We start from the raw sequence: 22,655 nt of genomic DNA, 5'->3' as shown, positions 1-22,655 counted from the left end.
AGGGAATGTCGGTTTACTCTGGCTCACAGTTCCAGGGTACAGTCCTGCATGGTGGGGAAGTCAGGGTGCCAGCAGCAGGCCACAAGGTGCCAGTCCAGAAGAAGAGAGTGCAGAAAGTCCCTGCTAAGCTAGCTTCCTCCTTGTCATGCATGGCATTCCTGAGGGTAATCTATTCTGAACATGCCTCACGGGAATGCCTGGAGGCTTGTCTCTCAGGCGAGTCCAGAGCCTGCAAGTTAACATTCAACACTATAACCATCAGCTGAGTGTTTCATGTGATTCCAAACATAAATATCCACTTACAGTCTTTGGCTGTTTTGAGGGCCATTCTATCAACCAATCATCTATCTACTTCATCTAGATGGTAGATAAGTTAAAGATTAAACAATAAATGAAGTCTTTCTCCTCTTCCTTCTCTGAGTATGGCCACCTTGCCTTTTCTCATGGATGCTTACAGTTCAGGCAGGATTTAGATCAACAGAAATACTTTCACATTGAGATTTAAAGTTCTAATGCACTCAGTTTGGTGTGTGTGTGTGTGTGTGTGTGTGTGTGTGTGTGTGTGTGTGTGTGTGTGATTCTGAGACAGGATCTGGCTGGCCCTGGATTCTTGATCATCTGGCCTCTACCTCTTGAGTGCTAGGATTACAGTCACTATGAGTGGCTGTTTGTTTTTTAAGATAGAATCTCACCCTGAAGCCCAGGCTGGCCTAGAACTCACCACATGGTAAAAGCTGGTTGTAAAGTTGTGGCAATTCTCCTGCCTCAGTCTCCTAAGTGTTGGTATTACATGATTTAGGTCCCTATGTGGCTCACAAATGGATTCAGTTTTAGCAGGTATGTAGACCACTTCTCTACAGTTCCCTGGGTGAGTAAATGAACTCTTTTAACCAGTGTTTTAATACATGGAGGATGTTACAGATGGAGGTGTCTAATGAACACATGCATATATAAAATATTACACGGCCAAGTGTATCTACCACACAATGTCCAGAAATTCCCCTCTGCAGAAACAGTTTATACTAGCAGTAAATTAGATGTCTCTGCTGGGTGATATTTACCTTCTTACAAAGTCATCAAAAAGGTCAAACAACACTTCCCTGTGGCCCTGGAAGTAAGATTTCTACTTGAACTGACTATTATTTCCTACAGTTTGCACCTCCAAGCCCTCTTACTGCCTTCCTCCGTATTTTCTAATGCTAACTATGGAGCTTGCACAGAGAACACAACAGTCAATGCCACATGAGGGAGGGAAGCCATAATGGCTGTTCTACCGTAAACTCAGGAAGGGGTAGATTGTTAGATCTTCAGAAACTGTTCAAGACAAAAATTCTAGGTTAATAGTTTCACAGATTAGAAGGGCAAATAAAAATATCACGATGCCATTGCCTCCTTCTTACTTGTCATAAAATGCCATTAATTTCTAAGTTTCCTTGATTCTGAGTAGGAAGGATTAAAGCCAATTAAGAAGTATATTACTTACTCTTAAGAAAAATGGGAATTTTTTCCCATAAAATCCAACTCTGAAGAACTCAGGTTCCAGACGCTGCTGGTCCATGATTTTGTCATACAAAGAGGCTTCCATCATCTAGGAGAGTAGAGAGGAAGTTCTGTGAATTCCATCCCACATTTCAGCCATACCAATACAAGAACATACTTCTATATACAGGTGAAACAGTTTAATTCATGCAGAAAGGGACTCTGATTCTCTTTTAAGTATTTCCAGGAGAGGATCTGCAAACCAACTTTGTAAATACATACTGAGTAAAAATTTCAGGCTTTGTGGGCTACATGGTCTCCTTGACACGTCTCAACTCACCAGGACACAAGCTATAGTTTACCAACCCTTCAAAGGATCCAGGGTTTCACTACGGGATGCTACCTGAGCAGAAGGAACTTAAAGATTTCTATAAGTCTATCAAGGACATGTTTACTTCATCATAGATACAGAGCAAGTAGAAATTAACATGAATAATTAGAAGCCAAGGCTTTTGGGAGACGTTTTGTGCTAGGTGTACTAACCTGTGGATTTGCTTCCCCCTTGCACACCATAGTTCAGGACATGAGGAAGGTACAGCCTTGCACAGGTGGGATGGGGTAAATCACCAACCTGAGCCAAGGGAGGTGTGCAGCACAAAGTGCTGTCTAGGCTAAAAGCTCTTAAGCGTGGCTTTGACAACGTTCAGACATAGCAAACAAAGCTATGGCTTCCCTTTTGTGGTATTATCATCCCTGGGGCTTCCAGGGAAAGACTAATATTGTACTTGAATGCTTCCCCCTCCCCCAGTAACAGCACCCCAGAGAGAAGTTGATATGAAGTGTAATGCTCTGGGTTTATAAAAATCTTAGTGACTATGGCACCCAAGGGCTCTCACTGGTAAACATTGTAGCCTCTCCTCTGTTGCAGGGCTAGGATGCCAAGAGAAGTTGAATAGCAATGTTTTTATATAAAGCTGTGGGTCCTGCCAGCATCAGCATGATGAACTGAAGCTAAAGTGAGATGATTTTTTTTCCTTTAGTTTTCAAGCTAGGGGAACTATCAATGACCCACTGACAGGAAGTCCCATGACAAAAGCAGAGGGCAAGTTCCCAGCAGGTGAATAAGGTGCTGGTGCTGGTGCACAGGACTCTGCAAACTGTTGAAGATTTATGCTCTCCCGTTTCCAATGGCAACCTCAAAATCGGAATGGAATATCATTATCACCTTAATATGTAAAGGCAAAAGATCATGTCTTAGAAAGCTAGATGACCTCAGCACTCATCAGGACCTTGACTACTACACCATGACCCAAAATGCTTGTAACTCCCAAGAATAAGGACTTGTTTGAACTTATAAGCACGGAGATACAAACCAATGGCTCAGGACTACAGAATATTAAGATTCCTGAGTACCTGGTACTAACACTAACTAATATGTGAGAACATATTTCTGAAGGTACAGAGAGAGTTCATGCAGGATTTGTTCCCAATTCATTTTTAACATGAGAGTCACCTAACCATTTATACCATTTTATTTTGCAGATTGCAGAAGTAAGAACTGTATATTGTCAGATTTCTGTGTAACCGGGAAGCTTTTCAGTGCAGAGGTTTTCCACAGAAAACTTAAGCTATTAATCCTTGATTAGATTGTGCATTTCAGATGTGGGACTTCAGAAACAGATCAAGGGCTCCTTCTTGGTATATTAAATAAAAAAAAAACAAAAACCACACAGACCAATTTGTTATTTCTCCTCATAAGTAGCTGAGTGTGCTTCAGGGAAAATGACTTATCTTAGAAAGAGTTTCTGCAAGGTGTATAAAGATGATCACAATATTGATTTCCTATAGCCCCGCTGGGAAGTTAAGCGAAAAGCGTCCCACCCCTGATTCCCAGTCACCCAGGTACTTTACCCTCATCTTGCTCAGGTTCCTGTAGTCATAGTAACTCTCATACTGCTCTGCAATCTTCCGGCACAAGATGATGCCATTCTCCCAACACTGTGGACAGACAGTAACACAAAAGTAAGCATTCATTGCATTTATACGTCTCTATCCAAAGGTCAGGATATGGATGCTTTTGGATCATCAAGCCTTACTCTCTAAGACTTTACAACTGGCTAAAGTAGCAATATTGCCATTTTAACCATGAAAATGACATTCAATTAACATGTAACTTGTTAAAAATCTTCAGCAAGTTGGAAATGACAACCCCTCATAACATTCACTAACACATGGTGGAAAAACAATATTTTCCTGTGTTCTATCACAATCACACTCTGGAAACACTCTAGTTTCACAAAGCCACATACATGGGTGCATACAGACTCTCAGTGCTCAAAAGGGAATTATCATTGATTCCTACAGCCCAATAATTCAAGTGTGGCACCCTGGACTCTTTGCTTGGCTAGCATGTACTTACAAATTGTGAGGGCCATTAGATTCTGGTTAGGTCAGTGTGTTATTTTCAGAAGAAATGTTTAAATTTTGTCATCTAGCATACTATCAACAAAGTTTTTCTTCAGAAGCCTAGACTGTCAGTATTTGAGGCTTTGGGGCATATAACCTTTGCCACAATTATTCAATTCATCTATTGTTGTCTGAAATCAGTATAGTTATAAGTGAGAATAACTATGTTCTAATAAGAATCTCTGGACACAAAGGCAAATTTCATATAGTTTTCACTTGCCTCATAGTATTAATAATCTTTTCATTTCTTTCAACAACTTAATAGGTAAAAGCTATTTCTAGCCTGTAGGTTTAGGACTGTGGGGTGATCCTGACCTATAGCACAGACTTCTGGAATGGGCCAATTCATGAGATTTTAAAATAGCACGCTGATGAATCAGTCCTGGTGATCAATGTGGTGACAGATGTCACATCCATCACCTACAGGGACCCACAGCCAGATAATATGTAGAGAGTGAAAGACTTTGGAACATTCAATCCTAAATGGATGTCTCCATCAAGTCCCTCCCCTCAGGCCTCAGGGAACTGTGCAGCAGAGGAGGCAGGAAAAGTATAAGAGCCAGAGGGGATGGAGGACATCGAGGGAACAGGGCCTTCTAAACATGGCAGGACAGATGCACATATGAACTCCCAGGCTGAGGCAGCATGTACCGGGCCTGCCTGGATCTGTACCAGATGGGTTTCTAGAGCTGACAGAAGCGGACACAAGGCTCCACCCTAACCCAGAAGCTATCTCCAATTGACCTCTTGCCAATGAAAATTTAGTTTTCTCCAAGGGAGTCTCACTGGGGAAACAAACGAGTCTTAAGGGCAGGCCCCATGCTCAGCAGTAGACAGCCAACGGAAAACAAACTCAATGACATCTTTGGAGGCTCTCTGTCTCACAATGCTGTGTCAGGGCTTCCCCACTCCCTGTTGTGAAATATTACTTCAACTATGTAAAGATGTGTTACATTTGTTTATGTTGTGGAATATTACTTTAACTATGTAAAGGTGTGTTGCATTTGTTTAACTATGTAAAGATGTGTTACATTTGTTTATGTTGTGGAATATTACTTTAACTATGTAAAGGTGTGTTGCATTTGTTTAACTATGTAAAGATGTGTTACATTTGTTTATGTTGTGGAATATTACTTTAATGATGTAAAGATGTGTTACATTTGTTTGTTTCAGAATATTACTTTAACTGTATAAAGGTGTGTTGCATTTGTTTATGTTGTGGAATATTACTTTAACTATGTAAAGGTGTGTTGCATTTGTTTAACTATGTATAGATGTGTTACATTTGGTTGTAGTGGAATATTATTTTAAGGTGTGATACTTTTGTTTATGTTGTATTTGTTTAACTCTGTGAAGCTGTGTTACTGTGCCTGTCTAAAACACCTGAAGGTCTAATAAAGAACTGAACGGCCAATGGCAGGGCAGGAGAAAGGAGAGGCGGGGCTGGCAGGCAGAGAGAATAGATAGAAGGAGAAATCTGGGAGGGGAAGAAGAGAGGAGCCAGAGAAGGAGGAGGACTCCAGGGGCCAGCCGCCCAGCTACCCAGCAACCCAGAGAGTAAGTAAGAAACAAGGAAAGGTGTGCAGGAACAGAAAAGGAAAAGCCCAGAGGCAAAAGACAGATGGGATAATTTAAAGTTAAGAAAAGCTGGCAAGAAACTAAGCCAAGCTAAGGCTGGGCATTCATAAATAAGAAAAAGCCTCCAAGTATGATTTGATTGGAAGCTGGGTGACGGCTCCTCCAAAAGACCAAAATACCAATAACATTTGTTTATGCTGTGGAACATCACGTTAATGATGTAAAGATGGGTTACATTTGTTTATGTTGCATTTGTTTAAGTATGTAAAGATGTGTTGCTGTTTTACCTTGTCTGCCTAAGGCACCTGATTGGTCTAATAAAAAGCTGACCGGCCAATAGCTAGGCAGTAGAGGGATAGGCAAGACTGGTGGGCAGAGAGAACGAGTAGGAGAAGGAATCTAGACTTGAGGGAGGGAGAGTGAGGGAGAAAGAGAGGAAGATGCCCAGGGCTGGCCAGCCAGCCAGGCAGCCACCAGACATGGAGGAAGCAGGAAAGCAGGACATACAGAATGAGAGGAAGGTAAAAAGACCTGAGGCAAAACATAGATGAAGAGAAACAGGTTAATATAAGTTGTAAGAGCTAGTGGGTCAAGCCTAAAGTAAGGGCAAGCATTCATAATTAATAAGTCTCTGTGTCATGATTTGGGGGCTGGTGGTCCAAAAAAGCCTGCCATACACCCCTCTTCTCTTTCTTCTTTAAATTTTTTTTTTTATTTTATGTTTTAATTTTATTCTCATTCTCTCTCTTTCTCTCTAGGCTGCAAGTCCTTTGTGTATATATTATAGCTTCCAGTTTTGTGTATATATGATGGCTTCCAGTTTTGTGTTTTTATAGGATTCTTGAGTGTGTAAACAAGCATCTCTGCATCTATATCTCTTTCCTGTGCCTTTTCTTGGGCTCTTTTTCTTAGCATTATTATATTATATTATATTATATTATATTATATTATATTATATTATATTATATTATATTACATTATATTATAATTATATCCCCTTAGAAACCTGTTTGTTTTCTAAGGAGATACAGAAAGGGGTGTATCTGGAGGGAAGAGAAAGTGGCCAGGAACCAGGAGGAATAGAGGGAAAAGAAACCATTATATATATATATGTGTGTGTGTGTGTGTGTGTGTGTGTGTGAGAGAGAGAGAGAGAGAGAGAGAGAGAGAGAGAGAGAGAGAGAGAGAGACAGGGGACAGCTTGCCAGAGTCTGTTTTTTTTCTTCTTCCATGTGATTCATGGGGATTGGACTCCAGTCCTCGGGCTTATCAGCAGGTGCCCTTACCAAGTCTATATATTTTGGTATAGTAGCTGGAGTGACTAAGCCAGCATCACTACCTCAGGATCGGTGTTAGTCAAAGGGTGATAAAGAGCTTGGGCACATGGGAATTTCCCAGAGGCCTCATTAAAACCATGGATTCCCCAGGCCTCTGACAGACCATGTCAATCAGGAGATCCGGTCCCGGAAACATCCTGTGAACACGCTCCCAGTGCTTCTATCCATAGACTCCCTAGGGCGAGGCCCCTGCTGGGGAAGAAACGCAGACCACGGGCGCGGGCTGGCAGAGCTACGTACTTTGCCTCTGTCGAAGTTCTGGATGATGGTGAGGTGCAGATGCTCCTTGCGCTGCCATTCCGTCTGCATGGGGTAGGTCAGGAACTCCCTGAGGGGCCGGTCGGACCACTCCAGCAGCTCATCATACAACAGGAGGGTGTAGGCAGCTTCTGCAGGTCAAGGAGGAGGACAGCGAGTCAGTCAGGCTCAAAATCGCTTCCTTGGGATTGGTTTCCCAAACTCAATACTTGTTTCTGAATTTTACAGTATAGCAGAAAAAAAATGTCAGGAATGCAAGAAGAAACCAGTTAGTGAATGGTGACTTCCCTTGGTGACAATCATCAGGATCTGAAATGAATCTTTGGGTTTCTATTATTTTTTGTATCGCTCCTGTTTTAGTTCTCCTTGCTATAACATTCACATGTTTTGGGCATGATTAACCTGTTCAAGGAAGTCATGTTTTAGGCAATTCAAAGATGTAGTGTGGACATGTCATTGTTTATAGGGACAATTCGTAAGTATGTCTCTTGGAGACTAGGAGACTTCAAAAGCAAGCTAACTAACTAACTAACTAACTACTAACTGTGCTGGCCAGTTAATTATATGTCAACATGAAACCCCAACTCAGAAAATGCTCCCACCAGATTGGCCGGTGGGCAAGTCTTTGGAGCATTTGCTTGATTGAGAATTTGATGCAGGAGGGCCCAACCCACTGGTGGCAGTACCACCCACTTTGGGTGGAGGTGGCTGGGCATGGTATAAGAAAGCAGACTGAGCAAGCCATGGAACAAGCCAGTAAGCAGCACTCCTCCATAGCTTCTGCATCAGCTCCTGCCTCTTTAGTTCCTGTCCTGACTTCCTTAGATGACGGGCTGTGCTGTGAGCACGAAGTAAATTCTTTCCCCACCAAGCTGCTCTTGGTCATTATTCCAGCAAGAGAAACCCTAACTAAGAAGCCATTTTGTAGGTTGCTTCTTTTCCTGAATAAAATGCATAACCAAAGAGCAGTAATAGTAAGAACCAGAATTCATGGTCATAGGTAAAAGGCTATAATAATTTTCCTTCAAAAACTGTAACAGCCAACTCATTTTCTCAACTGAAGGGAAATGCCCAACCCTCATGTTACTGCTCCATTTGACTACCATACTTCATGTCTCTGCAAAGATGTAACAGTAGCTTTAAGCCCAATATAAATATATGGTGAGTTCTTTTTCCCTTCACTTATTGAACTTAAGGTAACTACACACCAAGTCCAAAGGTACTGGGCCAAGTTCTACTCTAATGCTTTCATTTGCCTCGTACACATAGATGACCCCTGAGACAAAGCCTCTAGCCTTCATCCTCGCCAATGACCTTGGTGAATATCAACCATTTCCTGGCTTTATTTTTTTGCGGCAGTTTTTTGTAACTCAGCACCACTCTCTTATCTTCCTCTTGTAGTATGTGCCCTGCTACCAATAAGGCCTTCCCTCAGTGCATGTGACTAAGCTGCTCTCCAGAGAAACATGCAGCTAAAATGGTACATTTAGGTTTTTTGGGGGGGAGGGGATTGCTGCTAACTATCTAGTTGTTACCATCATCTCCCTCCACGTATCTCAAGTAAAAAGGACTCAGCCATTGTGGCTTTTAAGAAGCCTTGGTAGCTGCAGGGCTCCCAGCCTTCAGAGTTGAAGCCTTTGAGGAAGAAAGTGAGATGTATCTTGATCCAGGAAGAGCCAGGCACAAAGAAGCTGTTCTCAGTGTACTTGTCTGGGTACTTGCTGGCCGCCTTCTCATGGGGATTAAATGTGAGATGGACAGAGTTTTCATGAAGGGTGAAAATGGGTGGGTACAGACACAGCTGATCAACAGAGGCTGCCGTGGCAGACTGCACTGGCTGTGCAGGAATCCTCAGCTCATTTTGGGGACTGTGCTGTACTCGGAAGAGGTGTCTAGCCAACTGTGTTCCCTTCTTGGACCATGAAGATCTACACCAACTGGTCCTTGAGTCTGTTCCTTCAAGCCTGAGCAACGCCTATGTTCTACTAATGACCTACTTTGGAGGCATTTCCCTTGTTTCTCCCATTTCATTTCCTTCTCCCAGCACTGGAGAACTGGGAAGTTCCGCAGAGAATAACTGAGCTCGTCTCAGCATTAAGAGGCTAGAGGCAAGCCCTTCTCACAGATGCCCTTGGAATGACACAAAGGGACCCCTGAGAGTCAGATTCACAGAAAGAAAGCAGGAGGAATGCAGACTTAGTGTTTAATAGGCGAAGCATTTCAGTTGGGGAAGCTGAGGAAAGTTCTAGAAATCAGAGGTGATGTGCAAAAACTGCACACTTAAAAATGGTGGCTGGTTAGTGGTGGCACACACTTTTAATCCCAGCACTCGGGAAGCAGAGGCAAGTGGATCTCTGTGAGTTCGAGGCCTGCTTGGGCTACAGAGTGGGTTCCAGGACAGCCAAAGCTACAGAAAAACTCTGTCTCAGAAAGTTATGGTGGAAAAGCACAAGTGACACATGACACATTTCCCTAAAATTAAATACAAAAGGTTATAGCCTCTCTCCTGTTTCCCAGACATAGCATCTTAGCATCTCTAGAAGGCTACATATAAGTGAGCAACACATGGAAAGTCCGAGAAAGTAGAGATGCTGACAGGTGGCCAGAGGGAGCTGAGAAATGCCTGCGAGCCAGACACCGTGGAGAAGTCAAATCACAGCTGCATTAGAATGCGGTTGGGAAAGTGAGGATGCACAGCTGAGGGAGGGATGCATGTTGAGAGCATCGCTGGACGTGCTGATGAAGGGAAAGCATGCATACTTTCCGGTGTGGCCCACATGACACCCTTCGAGACTGATCTCAGACAACTTAAAGTCACCAGTGTTTCAGTGTGCACGCTGTTCTATGCTCACCTTTCCGTTCTTCGGGAGCTGATATGTACTGAAGAGGGATGGATCCCAAGGGACAATCTTTCAAAGACTTTAAAATTCTCAACAGAAAGTACCACTGCACAGTTAACTGCAGGCCATTCCGTTATTCTGACCAGTGTACACAGAGGAAAGCAATATGCAAAAAGAAGTACCACAGAGGAATGGAGATGGATTAGGAATGCAAGGCAGCGTTACAGAAAGGTTAAATCATTTCTACAGGAAGCAAGGTTCTCCCAGCAACTTCAAGTGAGGACACAGGAGAGAAGGAACTGTTAGGGACAGTGAGGTGCCTCAGAAGGTAAAGGTCGTAATGTGCAAGCCTGGTGACCTGAGTGTGATTCCTGTAACCTACATAAAGGTAGGAGAGAGAACTGACTCCAGAGAGTCTACCTCTGACCCCCACATCAGCATGGGATGCATGCCCATACACATACATCACACACACACACACACACACACACACACACACACACACTAAATGCATGAAGTAAACCATCGTATGGGAAAAGCACGTATTACTTCTGCTTTGGAGAACGAGGAACTTTGAGTAAAGGAAAAGCACCCATCTCTGGCATCCAGGACAAATTAGGACTGTTTTTCAGGGAACCCCAACACTTCTGTGCAGATGTGGGATAACTGTCCTCAGTTCATTCTCTCAATTCTTATTCTATCCATTTTTAAAAGTAAAACAGTCTATCATACTGCACTGTTCCCCTTCATGATTCTGGAGTTATCAGCACTGAAGGAAAATCTTCATAGCAGGAGTTAAAATTGAATTGATGAGTGCATTCATCAGCAATGTATTTAGAATTTATTTGGGTCTTGTATTCGTAGGCTCTCTTCTAAGAGCTGACTAAGGACAAGAAACCATCATTTCTGTCCTCGAAGGACTCATCCTTAACTGGGAATTACCTATCATATATATCTGTATCTGTAATATACACACATGTATACAATCACATATATACACACGTACATAATGTGAAATACAACTAATAATAAAAACAATGTGATAAGTACTTTAAAATAGAGAACATGGGGCTGAAAAGATGGATAGCTTGGTGGTTCAGAGTGCTTTCTGCTCTTCCAAAGGACCTGACTTCGAGTTCTAGCACAGACATAAGGTAGCTCACAGTTTCCTGTAACTCCAACTCCAGAAAATCCAATACCCTCTTCTGGCCTCCTTGAACACTCAAACATATATGGCGTGCACATGCGTGTGCACACATACACACACACACACACACACACGCACACGCACACGCACACACACACATCTGAAAATAAGACAAAGAGAATGGGGAAAGAGATGGAAAGGTTACTCAGTCCAGCCCATGGGTAAAGGATGGTAGGTATGGCGTTGGTGAGGGAACTTGAAGGAAGAGAAGCCCAGGACAGGATCGGACTGCTTCGAGGAGAAAGAATCCACAGACCTCAGGACTCATCTTGAGGGAAACCAGAAAGTGCCCTGGATGGTATCTAGGTTTCTAGACTATAAACAGAAACACTACAGAGACAGTCGGACCAGCTAGAGGCACTAGCGGCACATTAAAATTCTAGAACTGTTACCTAAGGATTTCTTTACTTAGAAACTGAGGAAGGGCCACAGTTCAGTAATTCCCCGGAAGAAAAGAGGGGCAAAGACCTCCATTTGTCATCCCCAACCCCGTGGGCAGGATTCTGGTTAAGTGAAGTAAGCACCTTCCACTCTTGCAGTAAGCACAATAAAACACTCAATAGGATATAAGGCAATTCTTGGAGGATTTTGAAAAGTAATTAAGAGCAAGTGAACCAACTAGGAAAAGCCACACTTGACGATGATCATAATGTGTTCAGTTGTCTACTTTTAATTTCTGCCTTTTATGTCTCCTATCTTAGACTTTCTACAGCTCCGAGAAGAGCTTTTCTCTTACAGGGCTGGGAAAGGGCTACCCGTGACACAGAGCTCTTACACTCTCTGTCTTCCTCTTCCTCTTCCAACCTCAGCTCCACAGCCAGAATCCTAGGAATTGGGAGTGCCTGGGCCATGGGAAGAGTGGGGAACCAAAGAAAAAAAGGAGCTCAAGAAAGATCTCTCCATTTTGTATGTGCGGTTTGGAGCTGATCTCCACGTGCATATGTGTAGAGCAGACCATGACTGGTACAGATCACAGCCAAGGAGCCGAGGCCTGTGCTGGGTGGTGTGCATGCACAGAGCTGGCGTAGCAGTGCCGAGGCCTTAAAAAAATCAGACATTAGCATCATAACCCCCAGAAAGTGGTGCAGGACCCGAGGTTTCAACCTAACTGGACTGATTGCCAAAATTAAAAATACCGATTTTGACAGAATGCTGAGTCTTGTAACATAATGTTCAGAAGGTCCAGGATGTAATCTAAAATTACTTGGCATTCAAGAAACCCGAGAACTAAATAACTATCCGAGGGAAAAAGCAATTAGCAGATGCCAACCCCAAGATGACTCACAGTTTGGAATCTTAGACTATGAAGCAGCTTTTGAAACCATGCCCCACATAGTAAATGCGAACACTCTTGAACAACTGAGAAGATGGAGTCTTTGTATAGAAACTGAAGCTATGGGAAGAACACAACAAACTGGAAATTTTAGAGTGGACACATATAACAAAATAAACATTTCATTGGAAAGGCTCAGGAGATGGATAGAGATGATAGAAGGGGGTTGGGGGCCTTGACATAAAGCAAAGTTAACATCCGGCCTAAACCACAGGCAAAAGTAAAGTTGGGGGGGCAGGGAATGACAGAGTCATAGGACTTGTGGGACAACCACCAGAGGCCAAATACTCATTCCACTGCAGTCCCAAAAGAAAGGACTGGTATGTAAAATATATTGTGAGAAAATAATGCCTAACCCTTTTTCAAATTTGGTAAAGGGAAAACATTTACAGATTGGAAGAGCTAGCAAACCTAAACATATTAGAGAAAACCATGCCATGCATGTCATAATCAAACCACCGAAGGCCAAATACAAATTCTCAAAAGCAACCAGAAACCACTCTACAGTAGGTCATTAAAATAACTACACACGTCTCACCAAGAGCAGGGTGGCCAGGAGACAACGACAACACTTTTGAAGTATAAAAAGAAAAGAACTATTTACTCAGAATTCTGATTCCAGCAAACATGTCCTTCAGGGTTGAGGGTATGCTATGGTTGGATCCAGAAATGTCCATCAAAGCCTCATCTGCTAAAGCTTGGTCCTGGGTTTGAGCGATAGCTCAAGAGTTAGGAGTTTTTGCTGCTCTTCCAGAGAACCTGAGTCCATTCCCAGCACTCATGTCAGCTGCTCTCAGCCACTTTTAATTCCAGCTTCAAGGGAGGGAGTCACCTTTTCTTGCTTCATAGGGTTCCTGTCCATGTATGGCCTTCACTCATGCACACAAATACACATAAAAAAAAAACTTAAAAGAGGAAGCTTGGTCCTTCCTTACATCACTGTTATGGAGAGATGGCTGGGAACGGTGAGATGTGGGGCTTGGTGGAAAGGTTTAGGTTATCAGGGTCATGCATGAAGAGAATCATGGGGCTTCTTTTCCTCTGAGTCATAACCATACCACGAGTGGCTATGCTTTGCCATACATTCTTTCTGCTATCTCCCCAACCTACTTCGATACAAGTCCAGAAGCAACAGAGCCAACTAACAATGCACCAAAGCTTCCAAAACTCCAACCCCAACAAACCTTTCTTCTTTCTACATTGATTAGTGTAGATATTAGGTCTTGATAACAGAAAGGTGACTAGTAACAAGAAGCAATAAAAATATTCAGTCTCTTAAAGGCACTGAAATTCTTTGGGATAAATAAAAATGGTAAGGAAACTGAGAACTTAAGAATGGAGAGTCATTCAAGTAGCCAGTATCTTAGTAAACATTGTATACCTTCTAAAAATTGTTTAAAAATCAGTATGCCCAGGAAAAGCAAAGATCATCAGTATTTGATGGAATTTTCAGTGAAGACAGATACAACATACATAAAAGAGGAGCACAGAGTAGGGCAGATACAGGGATCCTCATGGTTACAAAGATTCCATGTTTAAATTAAGACAGAAAAGCACTAAGTACAAGTATACTGTAAAGAGTTAGGTATCTACTTCATAATCCCGAGGGCAACCTCTGAAAGATCATGCAAAGACAGAGTCAAAAATACAGTACTGAAAAACATACATATAATTAAAATGCATTTTGATTTTAAAAGAGAAGTGCCCGAGTCTTCATCTCTAATTATGAAAAGCAGAGGAGTTATCATGTTGAATGCATCAGTAGCTAGCTCACACCCCCCGCCCGCCCCACCCCCATTCCCTGTCTGAGCTCCAAGCGGAATTACCTGTGAAGTTCTGTGCCTTGAGGTGCAGGTCGTAGAGTTTATGGATGTAGCGGATGTACATCTCCTCCTTGTTCAGTTCAGTCTTATAGAAGTTCTGTGAAAAAGAGCACAGGCCTGGTGTTTCCTCAGCATTGAGGCCGACAAATGTTTTATTTTGTTAAAGTTCTGTGTCTTCAAGGTCAGGAGAACTGATGTGGATTTTTTTCCCTCATAAGTATCATTTTAATAATAAAACGAGGAGACTAAATTACAGCAACTGATTTTTGATCTGACCCCGTATTCAACATTATCTGGCAATTATTGGCTAAGATGGTAATTTTTGGGTTATAATCAATGATTTGAATTTCTTCTTTCACTTTCTTCTCCATTTCTTTTTCTTTTAAGACAGGGTTTTAATACTGGCCTGGAACTCACAACATGATCCTCCTGCCTTAGACTCCAAGAGCCAGAATGACCATTGTACCCAGTGGTCTCTTGTTCTCTTGTTACTTTCCATTATTTGTTCTCAATTTAGCTGTCAATTGGGCAGTCAGCCTATTCAACTAAAATATTAAAAAGATGTAGTAAATTACCTGTATATTCAATGCTGATTGGCAGCAGGGATATTTTCAATCTCACATATACTTTGCTTTTTAAAGAAAGAAGTCTTTAGGACATAAAGTAAGGATGTGTACACAAGGTAAAGGAGCTTTGCTTGCCAGGCATGTTGGCACATGCCTTTAATCCCAGCAGAAAGCAGAGAGAGAGGGGTCTCTGAGTTTGAGGTCAGTCTGGTCTACATAATGAGTTCCTGGACAGCCAGGGCTACATAGAGAGACCCTGTCTCAAAAAAATAAACAAAATAAATTTTTTTCTTCCCTGGAAAATTATGTTAAAAGAACAGATGAAGTTGCTTTTCATTGTTAAGGTACGATTCTAAGTTGTGTTGATTTCCTTTTTTTTTTTTTAATTTTCTTTATTTTTATTTATTTATTTATTTATTTATTTTTTGAGACAGGGTCTTACTATGTAGCTCTGGCTGTCCTGGAACTCATTAAATAGACCAGGCCGGCCTCGAACTCCCAGAGATCCACCTGCCTCTGCCTCCCCATGCTAGGATTAAAGTGTGCCTAGCAGTTGTATTAAGTTTTAATGTTTCTAGTTTACGTTTCAAACATAAAGGTATCAAGCTAGAACCTTCATCCAGTGACTGATGGAAGCAGATGCAGAGATCCACAGCCAGGCCTCAGGCAGAGCACCAGGAGTCCAATCAACGAGAGAGGAGAGGGATCGGATGAGCAAGAGATATGGAGACCGTGATGGGAAAAAGTACAGGGACAAATAGCCAAACTAGTGGAAACATGAATTGTGAGCCAATAGCTGAGGAGCCCCCATGGTATTAGTCTAGGCCCTCTGGATAAATGAGACAGTTGATGAGCTTGAACTGTCTGGGAGGCCCCCCGGCAGTGAGACCTGGACCTGTCCTTGGTGCATGAGCCGGCTTTTTGGAACCTAGAGCCTATGCTGAGACACTTTGCTCAGCCCTGGTGTAGGGAGGAGGGGCTTGGACCTGCCTCAGTTGAATGTACCAGGCTCTGCTGACTCCCCATTGGCATTGTCTTGAAGGAGGTGGGAATGGGGGATGGCTTGGGGAGGAAGGCTGCGGGGTGGGAGGATAGGGGAATCCGTGGTTGATATGTAAAATGAATAGAAATCTCTTAATAAAAAGAAAAAAAATAAAGGTATCAAGAATTTTACTTCTGCTTATTATTATGGAATGTGCTTATTGAAAACATTAAATTAAATAACTAATTTTGTTTTACAAATCTGAATTTCATTAAACTTCTCTAAAATATTTTACCAAGTTTTATCAAAAATCCAGTTTTAGCCGGGCGTTGGTGGCGCACGCCTTTAATCCCAGCACTCGGGAGGCAGAGCCAGGCGGATCTCTGTGAGTTCGAGGCCAGCCTGGGCTACCAAGTGAGCTCCAGGAAAGGCGCAAAGCTACACAGAGAAACCCTGTCTCGAAAAACCAAAAAAAAAAAAAAAAAAAAAAAAAAAAAAAAAAAAAAAAATCCAGTTTTTACTTACCTGGCTGTACGAGCTGCAGGTACATTATAAAATCCTTGCTTCAAACACACAAGCTCAAGTACTACTTATCGGCCTGATGCTACTCAGTATAAGAAAGACACTGGCTGGTGCTGGGAAGGAAAGCTATTTACTTGAAAGAGTGCCAGGTTTCTGAAGCAGAAAATGCCAGGAATTCTCTAGGTTTCGATAGCTGCTGAGCCCATCGGGGACGGAAGGATGAAGTCTTGCGGGCACAGTTTGTCCATTGTCTGACTGGTGTCCATCCTTGAGCCCAAGACTCTTTGCACTATGAGGACACCGAGGTTGGGTTGAATGCATTGTTACTTCCAACCCACACCATCTGCTCTCCTTGCCTTGCCTTTCCTGTGGATCCTGGCATTCTTTAAAAAGCCAAGTAAACAATGCTACTCAAACCTCTCTCATTATCACCAAAATCATCTTAATTAGCAAGAATTGTACCATAAACACATCTAACAGCCCCACAGCAGGTTCTACATTATTAAAGGATGATTTGCTCTAATAGCTTTCTGGTAAGGAGCTGCATTCTTTGAGAACAAAAATAAGTGATCACTCTGTAAATGAATATTCCTCCTTAAGAGAAAAACCAAAGCTCCCCAGTCAGCAGATGACAATCTCTCACATATGTCTGCTAAGAACTGTAATGCAGAGAACAAAATAATAATTACGATTCCTCCTGTTAGTCATGACAAATATTCTGCACTGTCACCAACTGCACACTGGAGTTAAGCTCAGATCCCATTCCCTCAGTCAGGGATCCTGAACAGGATCTGCTGCTGACCTCACAGGAAGGGGTACTGAGGAGAACCATATTGCTGCTAGCAAACATCAAAAACTTTCCATATGGAGTAGAAGCTAAAGAGATTAGCTTCAAAGTGATAGATTTGAGTATTTAGTAAGTATTCTTGTGGTGGTTCAAAACTGGAACAGCTTTCAAAATGTGTGAGTTCTCTGTTCTTTGTCACGCCAAAGCTCTCAGCATCGGTGTCAAGCGATCACTACATGGCCACTGATTTATGAAGTGTCTGTCTTATTTCTATGAGGAGTCAGGAAGGAACACAGGGCAAAGCACCAATTCTTTTATAAAGGAAAGGGTTTCTTCTGTTGGACAAGTTGAGGAGACGAACCTAACGGCTGCATTCATGTGTTCACCACCAAAGAGAAGGCACCCGGAAAGGAGGGATGGCAGAAGGTCCTTAGGAAACAGGTAAACATTCTGCTTTGACGTTATTTATGAGCCTTTGTGCCTGGAGCTGGGGGGAGAGCCTGGGCTGAGGACTCAAACTGAAGCTCACAGAACACAAGCAAGGTCATGAAAAAGGCTTAGGTCCCTGACTGTAATGGAAGATAGATGGAAAGCAGTGAGAAATGGGAGGGAAGGACTGTGTCAAGCTGAGAATGGACTGCGAGCGGAGAGGTCACTGGCCAGCACAGTGGGTGGGCTGATGGTTCTAAGGAGGAAAATTATATAATACGCCAGTGTGAATATGACACACCCTCGGAACACGCTTAGGTCTCGCTATTTTTAGGGGCTGGCAATTGAAATAAGGATGTAAAAATTAATTAAAAATGAGAAGGAAGAGGTGGGTGTGGTAAAGAAAGATGATGTCATGAGCTCAGAAGAGCAGTGTAGCAAAAAACTAGGGCAACAAAAAGTTGGTCAAGTGAAAGTTCAGATATGTGAAAGACAACTGAGAGGAATGAGTAAAACACACCGAAAGAACCCAGTGGGCTGAATGGAGGGAAAAACACAATAAGAGAACCCAATGGGCTGAATGGAGGGAAAAACACAATAAAAGAACCCAATGGGCTGAATGGAGGGAAAAATACAATAAAAGAGCCCAGTGGACTGAATGGAGGAAAAACACAATAAAAGAACCCAATGGGCTGAATGGAGGACAAAACAAAATAAGAGAGCCCAGTGGGCTGAATGGAGGAAAAACACAATAAAAGAACCAGTGGGCTGAATGGAGGGAAAAATACAATTAAAGAACCCAGTGGACTGAATGGAGGGAAAAACACAATAAAAGAACCCAGTGGGCTGAATGGAGGACAAAACAAAATAAGAGAGCCCAGTGGACTGAATGGAGGGAAAACACAGTTTAAAGGTGCAGGCAAAGTACATCTGCAAAGGTTTCAGGGTGTCAGGGCAGGAATGCCAATGACAGCACAAGTGTTTAGAACAGACAATGAAGTTTCACGTGTTCTCAGAAAGACAAGGGAAAAAACCTGGCACTCACAGTAGAAGAAGTCATTCTTATTCAATTCCAAATAAGATGAAGGAAAATTATCAAAAGCATTAGTTTAACATATAGTGAAATACCAAAATTAATGTCCAATGTATGATTGTTCACCATTGTCCAATGGTGAGATACCATTCTATTTAATAATGAGGTAGGTGACACTTTTTATACATTTTGGTTGGTCCAGAGTTTGTGGTTTAGACTGTTGTTCATATATATATATACACACATATATATATTTCATATATCTATATCTATATATGTTGTTCATATATATCTATATATCTATATCTATATCTATATATGTTGTTCATATATATAACTTAATTTTACTCTAAAGAAGTATTTTTCCTGCGTGATAAATTATATGGTCATCTGGTTGTAATGTAACTCTTGGCAATAGTGCGATCATGAACTCAATCTACAAAGAGGTTAGTGAGTGAAACTTCAGTATATTAAACAGAAAACTTTCATTAGTTAGAGAAGAGTTCAGTAATGGCTGTTAAAATATAGAGGAGCTCTGTGAGCATGAGAAAGCAGAGAGGAAGTCAAGTGGTCAACAGAGAAATAAAGAGACCTCCATTTGGATACTGTGCTTTTCCTAGGGAAGTAACTAGACTGAGTTGGATAAGCAATTCAGCAGGGAGGACAGCATCCTCAGCCCCTCTGGGATGCCACCGAGGTCTGTCCACGGCCACCGGCCCAGCACACGGCAGGAACATTCTGCAATGGTCCAAGCTGTGGATTGCTTTTCTGGGCTTCAGCCAACCTCAAGCTCACTATCTTCCTTTTAAAAACATTTGTACATTTTGGTAAGAAACATCCTGGAAAGGGGCACATATTCAAGATCAAACAAAAATGAGTACTTCTGTGAAGAACAGCAAAGGTTAGGAGGGAAGGAGAAACAGTCCAGGTTACTAACCAGAAGGCTGACTGTGCAGCCGATCTTTTTGCCATCCACTTCTCCCATTTTCATGCAGTCCCTAAAAACAGAAAGCAAGAGTCACACTCGGAATGTCCTTTCATGGGGAGAGCATAGTGTCTTTGGGGTCTGGTGTGGAGGTAGGGGAGGTGCTGTCAGAGATGAGACTGTGTGGATTCAGGGGAAGGGACTGGGAGCAGAGACTGACCCCTGGGCTGCAGTGTCTGCTGAGGACGTCACCTGCATGTCAAGGACTTTTACGTCTATCTGAGGTATAAAAGCAGCCGGTCAGTCTGACCAGAGTCTATGAGAAGGAGAGTGTTCTTAAAATAAGAGAGAACCACCATGCATAGAATTGGGACAGCCTGCTCTAAAGACAAGATTAATGAAAATAAAAATAAATTATATTCGGGAAAGGAAACAATGTGATCAGCCCCTCTTTAAAGAGCACACAGTCCCCTATTCCTGTCTTCACTCTAAACACGAAGTCTACATCTTTACCCTAAAGTGTTTGGACCACTGACAATTTTTGAGTGGGTGAATCTAATTACCCAAAGATTTTTCTTTCCTTTTCTTTCTTTCTATTTTTGAGGACGGTCAAGGACTCTGAGAACTCTTTCAACTCAACAAGACTTTGAAAGAATTATCAAAAACAGAACTAAACAAACAAGGAAACAAACACCAAAGCCAGATTCCAAACCCTGAACAAGCTGGTTTGAAGTCCAAGGGCTGATTAGCAAGTCTTTGAATGATTAACTCAAGTGGAATGCTAATTAGAGTTCAGCTGTTTGAGCTTTTAACCAGAATGGAGCCTATCTGCAATCATAAGCGGCAGCTTACCTGTAATCTAACAACCTCTCCATCAGCCGAGTGACAGTGGCAATTAATGAAACGCCACTTTCCCTCCATGTTTCCCGCTCAATTTTCTTTAGTAGACTGGAAAAGAAAGAAGCCAGGGCATTTTCAACATTTATTTTTATCAGTCACCATGACAACCATTTTACTTTCATCAGTACCTTAAATGCCTTAGCAACCACAGCAACATCTCACAAGTAGCACAATTTGCAAACAATATCTTACCTAGGGTAGGGACCAAATAGTGGAATTCTAATCCAGGAAGCATTGACAAAGCAAATCGATTTTTCAGATTATCCAAGTCATAAGATAGGAACACATGCACATAATCATGCTTTCAAACACACACCGACACCTCACAGCTCAGAGACACAATTCCCCCTGGCTTCTCGGTTATGCTGACGGAGACTGGTGCCTTGCCACACTGACTAACAGCGCGGAAGCAAACACAGAGTCCCTCCAAGTTTACTTCCAAGCAGAGAGCTTGCTTTAGTCCCATAAAAATGCTTTCCTACCTCTCAGTGGAATGCATCTTCACCCAGGCAATTGTGCTGCAACGGAACCGCTAGAGGAAAAGCCTTGCACAGACGGTGTGACGCTCTGCGTTTCCCCCCTTCCCTTAACATTTGCCCACTCGATACATAGTGTACTATCTGTGCACTCACTCAGCGGTTTCATTCACTTTGTCATTAATCAGAGGGTTTTCTAAGCGGTGGTTGCAGCAGACTGATGACAAGCGAGCGCCCGAGCCACCTCTCCCCTCCTACATCTCTCCTAATCCTAAACACCTTGGAGCAGAGGCACTATGTCAACACAAACAATGACAGTCGTCATAATGAAGTCCTGATTTGCTTGCGCTCTTCTCTTCAAATTAATGCTATACTTGGTAAAGACTTCCTGACTGAACTTCTCCCAAAGCTAAAAGAACATAAACGTGGGGGTATCTGCACATTTCCTTACCCCTCCTATTTCAATGATCATCATTCCTGTCCAAAATCTTTTTTCTCTTGCATTTTGATTAAAAAAAAAAAGGAACAGTGTCTCTGTGTGTGTGTGTGTGTGTGAACATTTCTTATATGTACAATCTAAGTATATTATATCGCACTTAGTTGAAACAAAAACAGGAAAGGGGGAACCACTTTGGTAAAGGTTTATTTTGTCTGTGGCTCTATTCTCTTCCAATTTTCTTCCCACCCCACGTCTGTTTCTTGCTATTGTCAACCAGGTACCCACGTTCGGTCTTTTCTCCATGTCTGTTGTTGTCTGTTACATGGTATGTTTTCCTGACTGATTTTTAAATGTTATCTAGATTAACAGTGGGTTGTTCAGAGAGAGACTACACATGGAAAGTGTGGGGTTTGCCCTGACTGATCCCCTAGGAGAGGCCTCTTAGTTTGTTTAAATGTGTTTTCACTTACAACCTCTCAGCAGCACCTGTTTAGAGTAGACGCGGCAAACTGGTATTGAACCACGTTCTCACATCCTGCCAAATCTTGCAGGATGCTCCAGACATTTCTCCAAGTGACAGCCCACACCTCACATACTCAGAGGCTAAAAAACAAGTAACTCAAGTGAAGCAATAATTCTAAAAATACACAGAGGCTTCATTTCTGACTTTCATTCGTTTGCAGCTTCCTGGTGTAGCCGGAAATCGGAGCTACACCCTCCTGCAGAAGAGACTCTGCTCTGCACACCCTGCTCCCTTCAGTGACTCAGGACCAAATGTCCGGACCAAGTCTAGAACCTGGTTCATCTGCATCCTTGGCCAGGCTTACTGCTTCTTTTGAGAATCCTTCCACCTTCCAGCTCACCTGATACAACCTGAGGAGGCTGTCAGCATAAAAAAGTCTTTCCAGATAATTGGGTGAAACTGGGCTTTTTTTCTCCTGGTCTGGACCTGTGTTCTTGTGCTGGCCTCCTGATCTGCAGTCATGCTCTTGTGCTGGGAGTATTGCGAGACCTTGTCTCTCTCTCTCTCTTTTTTTTTTTTTTTGGTTTTTCGAGACAGGGTTTCTCTTGTGTAGCTTTGCGCCTTTCCTGGGACTCACTTGGTAGTCCAGGCTGGCCTTGAACTCACAGAGATCCGCCTGCCTCTGCCTCCCGAGTGCTGGGATTAAAGGCGTGCGCCACCACCGCCCGGCTAAGAGACCTTGTCTCTTAAGTAAGGGGCAGTTTATCTCAAAGCTCTTCTGGGTTTTGCAATGGGACTCTTCCATCAAATGG

General features: G+C 42.5%; 1 protein-coding gene across 4 annotated transcripts in view; it reads right to left on the bottom strand.

The window, feature by feature from the left end:
* Dock4 (dedicator of cytokinesis 4) overlaps window positions 1-22,655 on the bottom strand; it is a 409,351-nt gene that overhangs the window by 36,792 nt on the left and 349,904 nt on the right. For 3 of the 4 annotated variants that reach the window (XM_028872268.2, XM_028872271.2, XM_028872270.2), the window contains exons 33-39: window positions 20,658-20,684; window positions 20,418-20,513; window positions 19,578-19,638; window positions 14,325-14,418; window positions 7,101-7,249; window positions 3,391-3,477; window positions 1,484-1,588 (exon numbers count right to left, since the gene is read on the bottom strand). In XM_028872268.2, the coding sequence (XP_028728101.1) occupies window positions 1,484-1,588; window positions 3,391-3,477; window positions 7,101-7,249; window positions 14,325-14,418; window positions 19,578-19,638; window positions 20,418-20,513; window positions 20,658-20,684 (619 nt within the window). The remainder of the gene's footprint in view (window positions 1-1,483; window positions 1,589-3,390; window positions 3,478-7,100; window positions 7,250-14,324; window positions 14,419-19,577; window positions 19,639-20,417; window positions 20,514-20,657; window positions 20,685-22,655) is intronic. The other variant, XM_028872269.2, reaches the window with a different exon arrangement.

Source organism: Peromyscus leucopus, chromosome 14 (assembly GCF_004664715.2).
Source record: "Peromyscus leucopus breed LL Stock chromosome 14, UCI_PerLeu_2.1, whole genome shotgun sequence".
Taxonomy (NCBI): Eukaryota; Metazoa; Chordata; class Mammalia; order Rodentia; family Cricetidae; genus Peromyscus; species Peromyscus leucopus.
Note: the sequence above shows the minus strand (reverse complement) of the source record. Positions and strands in the feature narration are given on the sequence as shown.